The sequence below is a fragment of the Octodon degus genome, unplaced genomic scaffold (genome assembly GCF_000260255.1).
Source record: "Octodon degus isolate 3935 unplaced genomic scaffold, OctDeg1.0 scaffold00003, whole genome shotgun sequence".
Classification (NCBI taxonomy): domain Eukaryota; kingdom Metazoa; phylum Chordata; class Mammalia; order Rodentia; family Octodontidae; genus Octodon; species Octodon degus.
In genome coordinates this window covers 33,014,584-33,025,422 of record NW_004524579.1, presented here as the reverse complement: position 1 = coordinate 33,025,422, position 10,839 = coordinate 33,014,584, and the positions used below count along the sequence as shown (strand labels likewise).

The 10,839-nt window shown below is 38.1% G+C and overlaps 1 protein-coding gene across 10 annotated transcripts in view; it reads left to right on the top strand.

Moving 5' to 3' along the window:
• The window catches only part of Ccdc68 (coiled-coil domain containing 68), a 79,351-nt gene that overhangs the window by 13,015 nt on the left and 55,497 nt on the right, over positions 1 to 10,839 (top strand). For 3 of the 10 annotated variants that reach the window (XM_023715054.1, XM_023715067.1, XM_023715063.1), the window contains exons 2-3: positions 6,550 to 6,643; positions 9,417 to 9,568. In XM_023715054.1, coding sequence (XP_023570822.1) covers positions 9,452 to 9,568 — 117 coding nt within the window. In that variant the 5' untranslated portion in view covers positions 6,550 to 6,643; positions 9,417 to 9,451. Of the gene's footprint in view, positions 1 to 1,017; positions 1,098 to 6,549; positions 6,644 to 9,416; positions 9,569 to 10,839 lie in introns of those variants that run through there. The other 7 variants (XM_023715070.1, XM_023715082.1, XM_023715064.1 and 4 more) reach the window with 6 other exon arrangements.

Here is a 10,839-nt window from a genome sequence, read left to right as displayed (position 1 = left end):
GATATATCTATATATAAATATATAAATCCTAAACAATTTGTTTTTAAAATGTTTTATATAGTCACACAAGAAATTTTCATAAAAGCAACTGTGTAAATATTATAAGTGACCATTGCTATATGTCACTGATATCTGGTTCATTTCATACTTTCTTCACTAACAAATCATAACTGATGCTCAGGTTGATTTGTTAGCTGCAGATTTCAAAGCAGGAGAAATAATTGAATGAATGGGTCAGAAAAGAACAGTGAGGGGACAATTGAGTTTAAGCATGGTATCTTAGAAACAAATGTTCAAAGTTACATATATAAATGTAATTATTTGATATTAATTCAATGTATATTATGTGTCAGATACTCCACTAAGTACTTTTAATACACTCTCTCATTTATTTCTCCCATAACTCTGTGGGTAATCATACATTTTTCAGCTAAATTTTTCAGGTGAAGAAGTTAAGGACTAGAGATTTGAAACAAATTTCCAAGACTTTTCCAACTGGAAAGGAAGTAAAATATATTTTTCTAGGCAGCATCTATATATCCAAATCCCTCTGCCAAATTACCTCTGTTCATGAGATAAATCTGTTGGGATAACCTGTGCTCAGACTTTGGAAAGATATATCTGTAATCTCATATCTGCAATTGCTCGAGCCTTACTTACTGGAGCTTTAAGCTCAAAAGTTACCTTGAAACACTAATCAAGGAGATGAACAGTGGGGACGGGCAAGAAAGGAGCTTTTTTTTTTTTGAACCAGGGATTGAACTCAGGCCGTTGCGCTAGCCAGGGAAGCACTTATTCCACTGAGCCATCTCCCTGGCCCCAAGAAAGGAGCTTTAATCAGCATGAACTTGCTGGGAAAGACAGGCGAAAAGGTTTAAGATCATTCTTGAGGTGTTCACCAAAACCTTGGGATTTTACAGAAACAGAGGACAAAGGCAATGGTTGAAAGACTGCATAGCTGGCAGTGAAGGTGATCTTGGTCAAGCCTTGGTCCAGTGTATCAGTATCTTAGGACTGCCACTGTGAGATCCTGGAAGAGCCATCATCACTGAAGAGTGCAATTTGGTTCTCATTGTGAGATGACAGCTTTTCTGTGTGTAGTAACTTCAGTTCCACTATGGGGCAATGGCTCCTGCTTGGGGGCTGGGAGTTGACTTCATCATAGAGTGTCTGCAAGGCTCTGCTTTTTTCTGCACCCTGAGATCACTGCAGATAGGACAATGACTGTAGACTTCTTAGGGATTTCTTAGGGGGTCTGGAACTTAGTGGTGTGACAGCTGGAAATGGAATGTCCCTGAAAATTCTGCTAATTTCTTACTCTGATCTTGCTATATACAACCTTGAAACTCAGGTAAACTTAGGGCTAATAAATCTTGTATTATTGGTTGTGGACAGACATACCATAAGTTATTAATTATGCCCAAAGCTCAGCAAAATTATGATCCAAAGTTTTAAGGTAATAAGGAGACAGGCAGAGATGGCCAGCCTTTGTCCTGCTTTCAGTTATCTATTAGACATCATCAGGCCCAGCCTCCAAGTCCTTATGACAGTGACTTACTTTGGAAACTGTTGTACTTAAGAATCAAGTGAGGATTAGAAATCCATTTATAGTGTGGGAGGAGGCAAGGTGGCAAACTATAATGAGCCAGCAGATTCATGGTTTGGGTTCCTATAATCATTATTAACTAGGTGTCTTTGCTTAACTTTGCTGAATTGCCTTCCTCATCTGTCAAACTGGAATAAAATACTGACCTCTCAGGGGATATATTTGAGGATCAATACTGGTAACACACCCTACTTGGGATATTGTGGGCAGTCAACTGACTTTGATTCCTCCCACCCACTCTTTCCTAATACATCCTTTATATGTATTTGTACATTGTATGTGTATCATCATTTCAATTCCCCCTAAAATAAATGTTTCATTCCATATCTAAGAATTTTCTATAGGACTATGAAATAAATTTATATGTGTATACAAATGAGTAGCATATAACTGAACAAAATTAATTCTATTTAAAGATATTTTAGATGACTGATGGAAAACAGAACTCAGGTTCAGTGCTAACATGGATGTTTTTGTGTGCTGTGCATCAGTCTGAGGTAAGCAGCAGAGTCACCTGAGGTTTGTCCAGCTGTCACTGGCTGCCCCCACTGTGCTGTGCAGTGTAGCTAGAGAACAGGTGTGCTGCTTAATACCAGGATGCAGCTCTTGTCTTCAAGGGCATGGCGATGTTGGCTTTCCTGCCTTATAACCTTTCTATCTGGTGGTACTTCTGTTACAGGTAACATTTACAGTTTGTGACATATAAGGTCTACCGAATAAATGATGAAGCACAAAGAAACTGCTAAAATCATTTAGGGTTCCTGGTTGCAAGCTAGGACAATAAGAATGACTTGGCAGACAAAGAATTTACTAGAAAGATGTGGAATGGATTCCAGCATTGATATGAAAGTTGTAAAACTAAGATTGGGAAGTAGGGGTATTTGATGTTCTAATTCAGTGAGATCAGGCCTCAGGAAGAGTGGTCAAGATCTTTCTGTTCCTGATACTGCCCACCGGACACCACCACTGGTGTTGCTGGCACTGCCACAAAGCATCACTCTGTCAGGCTCCTTTCACTCTTTGAATGATTACTGGGTTTGCAGGGCCTCTGGCTTTACCAAGGCAAAAGAGCAGCCCCAGGGTCATGTCTCCAGGGCCAGCTCAACTGGCTTAGTCTAGAGTCACAGCTATCCGTGCTCCAGCTTCAAGCAGTGAGGAGTGTGAGGAATCGTTCCAGGAAGAATAATGCAGGCAGTGATTCAGGATCTGAGAAAGAGACCCAGGGCTAGGTAATCAAATGTGCTGCACATCTCCCATGTACTCTTCCCAGCACAGAAGGGAGCTGAGGCTGCTTGTCTGGCCTGGCCCTGTAGCATCTGACAGTTTCACAGATTTTGGTGAACCCTGCCTGTTCTTCAACCCTTAAAGGTCACAAGCTAGGACTAGACCCGCTTTAGTGTAACTAAAAGCAAATTGAAAGTCTCAACACATTTCAGTCAACTTTTAAATAAAATTTAAAAAGTGGGTCCTGCACCATTAGAAGAAAGGAAGAAGGAAGAAAGGAAGAAAGGGAAGGAAGGAAGGAAGGAAGGAAGGAAGGAAGGAAGGAAGGAAGGAAGGAAGGAAAGAAAGAAAGAAAGAAAGAAAGAAAGAAAGAAAGAAAGAAAGAAAGAAAGAAAGAAAGAAGACAGTAGCAGGGTTGCTGTGCACTGTGGTGCTATTAGGGCACTAACATGAGTGAATCCCAGACTCTGCTCTGCCCTCCCTCCTCACTGACACCCAGTACTCCACCCTGATTGCCCTGTGGCCTGCATCTGCTTTATCTCCTGCTTTCTCTCCCTTCTTTCCTACTCACGTTGGCTTTCCTCACCACTGCCCCCCCCCAGACAGCAGCTCCCTTTATGCCCCGTAAGGCACTGTCACCAGCTCTGCTCCCAGTCCTGTGTGTTTCTTTCACATCAGCCTTCCCCTCCAACCTGCAAGTTCCACGGAAGCAGGGGCTTTGGCTCACTCCTGTAGCCACAGTGCCTAACACAGCAGCAATTAGTAAATATTTACTGTAGGGAAGGATGAGCCAAAGGTCCAGTAAAGAGAGGAAGTGCCTTTGTTACAGTTTCTATACTACGAACATTGCCTGCTGTAAGCAAGTGCTTCAAGCTAACTCTTCAACATAGAAAATCACCACCTAACAGTGCTGGGGCCTGGAAGTCTGAGATCAAGGAGTCTACAGGGCTAGTTCCTTCCAAAAGATCTGAGGGCGAGTCTGTTCCATGCTTGTCCCTGGCTTCTCATGGTTTGCTGGCCATGGCTAAGGTCCCTTGGCTTGGAGAAGCATCACCTTGAACTCCGCCTTCCATCTGACATAGCAGTCTCCCTGAGATTTCATTCTGTCTCCATGCTGGAGTAGCGATTCAACTGTATGACTCATCTTTCCTTACTAATTATACCTACAACACCCCTACTTCCAAATGAGTTCACATTCTGAGGAGTCAGAGCTTAGGACTTCAACCTATGAAGTTGGAGGGGGAGCAGATCTTGTAACAAAGCCCAAAACATGTTCATTGTGTAATATTTCAACCATTCTTATGTCATTAAGCAGCGTGGTTGGTTTAGTTACGTCGTTCTGGATATCCAGGGATGTATCGCTGCATCACACAGTTTACAATCTCCAATAATATGTGCGGGTTGCTTTGTAGTTTGTAAACTACTTATTAGATGTTGGCTTCATTAATGGGAATGCTGACAAATTACTGATGGTTTAGTAATAAAGAGTTAAAACCATGGTTTTGCTAGTTTTAAAGTCCCCCAAAGCACCTTTTTCCTTTCTAGGCCAGCTCAGGTTGCAGACTAGTTAAAATATTACCTGGTTCTTTCTGGTTTCTTCCCTGCAGGGAAGAAAAACCACTCAGTCTGCTTGTCAGCCTTAATTATGGATAATGGTCTCATATATTATTTATTTATTTGACAAACATGTGCGAATCATTTATTATGTATTTTATGTGTTAAGTGCTTGACAATATTGACTCACAAACAACCCCATGTTGACTATTATTGTTAATAATTAATACTTGCCAAATTTTAATGTTAACAAAACTGAAGCCCAGACCGGTTCGGGATCTTGCCCAGGATGAGAGTGGCTGGGTGGAAGAACAAGGGTATGATGCTAGGTGGGCTACAGATATGTTAGCTGCAGAGCCTTCTTTCTTCATGGAAGATCCAGAGAAAAGTTCATTGTACGACAGGAGAAAGCAGAACTGCTCTGACTAAGCTGAAGGGACAACTGTAATCCCCTGTCTGTTCAGCACTGCCCTCTTTCCTTCCTGGGAGCCCTGTTTGTAAAGCTCCCACCTAGGAAATAACTCCTTTTGGCATGAGGCCATTCATAAGCTGCCTTCAATCCATTCTAGCATAGAACAAATAAAGTCTTTCCTCACTTTAATTAACTGATTGTGTTTTATTTTGAAAATTTTATCTGCCTAATCTACTTCTGGCTGAAATAAAATGCTAACATGGATTTTACCCAGGATGGTAATACCATATGGCAATTAGGTCTTTGCTGGCTTATGTTCCCCTTGGGTTTCTTTATACAAATCAGGAGCTGTGTGCACCAAAGTGTTCTGAACCACAGAAGGAAATGCAGTTCAGTTTCATGTGGATAAATCTGTATGTAAAACTTTTCAACCAGATAGACATGACCTGCTGCCTCTATTATATGTTGCTTTTCTTATATAATTATTAATAATATAAAATAAAAGGTGCAATGATGTGGATATTCACTATCTATTGAATATCTTCCATAACAGTTTTTTTAAAACTCATTTTCATAACTATAGACATTATCACTGATGTTTTACAGACATGCAACATAAATCTAAGATTTTATGTAAGTTCTTTAACCAGCGAGTGGAAAAGGTACAACTTTTAAGAAGAAAAACTTTGAGATTTTTTTCTGAGAGATTAAGGATCAGAATGCTTGATATTAAGAATTACAGGCACATAAGGGTATGTTTGAGGATACTGTATATGGCTTAAGGCCTAATTAACTGTCAAATTATGAAAGTCTAAGAAGGCAGTGGGATCCTTTCTAAGGAGTGACTCTTTACTATGATGAAATGGCTTTTCAAATTTGTTAAGGTAGAAAATGCATAACAGATGAAAAAGAAAAATGAAGATTTTTCAGTCAAATGAGATTGTAGATCAAGCGGGATTGAACTGAAAGAAAATCCACCCCAGGCTAGACTGGTTATTTCCCTTGCTTCTATTTTTCACTGATCTTTTGCTCCTAACTCCCTGCCACTCCCTAGCCCAGATGTCAGCAAACTCATCCTGGAAAGGACCCAATTTAGCAGGGCACATTGTCCACTGCCCTTGCTCACTGCAGCTGTAGGGCCAAAACAACATGAACCAAAGGTGCACAAGTGGCCACGGTCGTGTCAAAGATGCATTTACTGGCACTAAATTTGAATTGAGTATAAGTTTAATATATCATGAATTGTTATATTCTGTTTAAATTTTTTGAACCATTCAAAAATGTAAGAGCCATCCCTAGCTCAAAGGCTGTCCAAGAGACATGGTTTGTTGGCCCCCTACCCTGGACTGACCATGCCCCCTCTGGTTTCCCAGCATGATACCTGTCATCTGTCAGGTGTTTCTTTGGCTCAGAGCATTTAAATGTTGTTTTGGACTAGGTCTTAATCCCTGAAAGAGACTTCAGAAGAGGGCACAAGAGGAGTCCTTGTGTTCGCATGCTGTACGAGCCAACTTGCCAGATCAGTTTCAGCAGAAATAAACAGAAGCCATAGCTACTGTCTAAGAGGATTTATAATAAAATGGAGAATTCTTGGCGTGCTTTGTCAATTTCATTGAAGATTAAAGGATAAATGCAAAGCTTGTGGTATCCCCAAAGTCTAGCTTATTTCAAAGATGCTGTTGATGTAAAAATTCATTGTGTTTTTTAACAGAATTCATCAGTTAAGTTTTAAATATTCTTTGTTTCTTTCTAGGGAAATCAACATCTTTAGGATGGAAACACCCTGAACTGGGATCAAATAGACAAAGGTTGGCGTTTTATCTGTGTTTGTTTCACTGTGAATGTGGGTAAGTTAACATTACTATGGGATCCTTGTTTTCCTTATTAGTAAAGTGGGTTCAATAATTCTATTTCTCTAGGCTTTTTACTATACTTGATTTTTAGTTCTTTATTACTTAGTGTGGATATTTTAAACAAAACTTAAATGGAGGGGCATAATGGATTCCATATTCCCCATATGCAACTTCAAAAATTACCTATGTTTTGCTAGCTTTCTTTCATCTTTTTCTAAAGTCTATTTGTCTCATTATTTTAAAGCAACTCCAAATGTAACGTATTTCATTTGAAAAATTTTCAATATATATTACTAATAGATAATACACTTTAAAAGAATGTCATAATTCCATTATCACAGCTACCAAAACTATAATGGTTCACAAGCATTACACATTTTCCAATCTCAAAAACATCTTTATATAATTAGTTGAAGGCAGTGTTCAAATAATATCCATATGCTGCATTTGGTCATGTGATTCTCAAGACTATTAATTTATGACAAGTTTTAATTATGCTGAGATGAATTAATGAGTTCTCTTAGGTATGCATTCTTCATTAAACTTTCACCTAATATTTTGGCTTTGGTTGATGATTTTTGTTTAGATCCACCTTACTTCGTAGTGTTGTAAACTATAGGTTTTTACATTCTGTCAAACTTTTTGAATTTATTAGCTGGAATGTTATAGAAAACTTTCCCACATGAGGGCTGTGGAGATAGCCTACTGGTCTACGCACCTGCCTGGCAACCACAAGGACCCAAGTTCAATCCCTGGTACCACATGCCATGCTGGCCACAGAATTCCAGGTACACTGAAACCGGGGATGGTGCTGCATGTCTATAATCCCAGTGCTGGGGAGACTGCGTCAGGAGGATCACTGAATCTGAGTTGCAGAGCAAGACCTTGTACTAAATAAATAAATAAATAAATAGTTAAAATAAAAAAACAAACAATAAAAAGCTTTCCCACATCAACAGTTTGGTTACCTTGAAATATAGTTCAGTTATGTTCTCTCCATTGAACTGTTGCCTTACCAATTTCTAGAGGGGGGCAATGAGGGATGTTGGTGGTGGTGTTCTCACCTGTCATCATAAAATCAGGGGTTTAGGACTTTCGATGTACCGTAGTCTGTCACAGTCATCCCTCTTTAGTTGTCATTTTTGCTGATTAGAGTGGTGACTTAAACATAACACATTTTTTAAAAAATTGTGTTTGGAATCAACCAAGAAGGCTTTAGTTTCATTTTAGGAAGATAGGATATAGAAAAATCACAACCTGACCACCAGTAGTGCTAATTGCTACCATATACATGCTTTTCAAAAAATAGAAGGAGAATTTTTTTTTAAGGAAAAGAAATAATTTTTGTATTAATAATTCTAGGTCACTTTGTAAGAACTTTACCTAATATTTTTAACTCTGTATTTTATTACTTTTTGTTCTGCTAAAAATCTTGAGTTTTAATCATTTTAACTCTACTAATTGGCTTTGTTCTACTATATGTACCTGAGCACATGAAACACACACACACACACACACACACACACACACACACACACACACACAGAGTAATTTCAAATTGGCAATACCAATGTTTCCATAAATAGTATTGTTGACAACATAGTTTTAAATTGTTCTGGCATTCTTTTCATTCTTAGAATAATTTGCTCACAAGAGATAGTTACTGGCCGTTGTGGTTTTAAATCACTTGAAATAATTCATGTATCAAACAATCAGCTTGATACATACATTTTTTGTTTCATTTTTATTTATTTTGCTATAACTGCTTTCTAAAATTTTTCACAATTTTTTAGGATATTTGTACGGTTCCATGTCTAACTGTAAGACGCAGATTTTGCTCTCCCACTCCCATTTCTTCATGTAGAAAATGACACCATCTCTCCTTTTCTGCACAACACTTTCAAATTAAATAATGCATCCTAGAGAAGACAAATTGAATCAATCTTGGTTTTGTATGAATTTAATTGCAAATAGTTCCTTAGCATATAGCTTTTGCGAATAGTTCCTTAGCATACAGTTTTATTATTGCAGCTAACCCCTTGGTATAGCCTTTATGCACTATTAATAAAGATACATAGGCAAATAACACAGAGTTTTTTTAAATCTAAGAATTGATCCCAGGGCCTTGTATATGCTAGCTCTCTTCCACTGTACTTCATTCCCAGCCCATAGCATAGCTTTATGATAATTGTGCTGTTAGTTACAAAGACTTTTTTAAGCACTTACAACATAGAAAATATAAAGTTGAGTAAGACATGGTCTGTACTCTTCAATTTTTATAACGTAATATGGTGCTGAACAAAAAAAAAAAAAGAAAGAAAAAAAAACAGTGTTATTTTTCTCCCTTGGGTTATTTAATTCTCAATCTTTTTTAAAAATGTGTTTGGTACAGGGTTTCACTACAAAGCTCTGACTCAGAGTGATCCCCTCCTGTTGTAAGCCTCCCGGTGTTGAGATTACCGCGTACATCACCACGTCTGGTCTCAGTGGCCAGCTCTGTGCACCCAGGGGTGGGGCCAGCACAGCATGTGGTGCTGGCTACTACGAACCCCTGTCCTTGCATTTGCCTAAGCAGGTACTTAGTCTGCCGAGCTATCTCCCCAGCTCTTAATTTTCAATCTTTTAATCATGATTATTTCAATGATTTTGTTTTATGTAAAACTGATTCCTGGATTTATGAATATGTACAGATACCAACAATAATTCTGATTACTCTAAGTTTGTGAACCATGTAATTATATAATTTAAAAATATCTGTTTTGCTTAGCAGATTAATTACTTCTTTAAAAGCCAGTATTCACAATGGCAATGGTAACAGTGACCACAGAATTTCCCCCAAAGGATAAGAGAGAAGATAATTCTGCTTTGTATGAGTCTACATCTGCTCACATTATTGAAGAAACTGAATACGTGAGAAAGGTGTGTGGGCTCCAGACGTTATTTACATTCTATGGATTTTTATGATAAATTCTAATACAGATCAATGGGCTTTTTCCCCTCTCCATGAAACATATAAAAAGTTAAAATTTGGTTTGGCAAAGAACAGTCATGATAGCTGAGATCTGAACACATAGTAATTTCTCTTGATGTGAACCTGATCCCTCACTTAACACAAAATGCTTTTCTTCCCTCAGTAAAATTGAATAATGGGCCAGAAGGGTTGGGAACACCTATCAGCACTTAATTTGCCCCACACTATTCGCTGCTGGATTTCCTACTGTTTTATAACCTTTCACAGTGGTTTCATGAGTGCTGTTCTGTGTTCCCTAGTAGATGTTTATGTTTCCTGCTGAGTTTCTCCTTCCTTACCTTGTTCCTTTTCACAGTTCAGGGTAACGATCACCAGTGTCTACATGTGGGCATGTTACTTCATTCAAAAGTAAAATATTACAAGACTGTAAGATGATAAGGACCAAGAAAAGGTGATAACCATAGTGACTATTTCTTAGAGTGGATGGGTAAATTCTGACACTTATAGTTCATAACTTGTTCAGATCAACTCATTATATTATGTAGTGTGTCTCACAGTTCCATAGGTCATCAAGACATGGGGCTTATATTTAATGCATAAATTTGTATGCTCTCCTCTTAGTGACTGTTCTGTAGTAATTACTTAATAGCAATTATTTTGTAGTAATTATTAAGTAGTGATTACTTTGTAGTAATTACTAGATAGTAATTTTATGGTGATTATTAAGCAGTAATTGTTTTATAGTAATTACTAAACAGTAAATTTGTACTAAATTATGCTATAACAGAACTAAATACAGAGTATTAAATAGTAATTTCTATATAATAATTATTTTGTAGTATGATGTCAATTTATCATATTTTAGGTTTGTCTAAAAAAGAAATATAAAGACCAAATTTTATTTTCATCAATCTAAACAATATCAATCTAAATACAAATTGCACTGATGGATGTTTTTAAAATCTGACATATAGGGGGTGGGGAGATAGCTCGGTGGTCTAAGTACCTGCCTGGCAAGTGCAAGGACCTGAGTTCAATCCCCAGTACCACATTCTGTGCTGACCTCCAAACCCTTGGTGCACAATGCCAGCCAACAAAACCCGGCCTGGTAGCGCATGCCTATAATCCCAGTGCTGGGAAGGCTGAGGCATGAGGACCACTAAGAAGTCCAGCCTTCATAGCAAGATCCTAAATTAAGTAACTAAATAAAATCAAATAA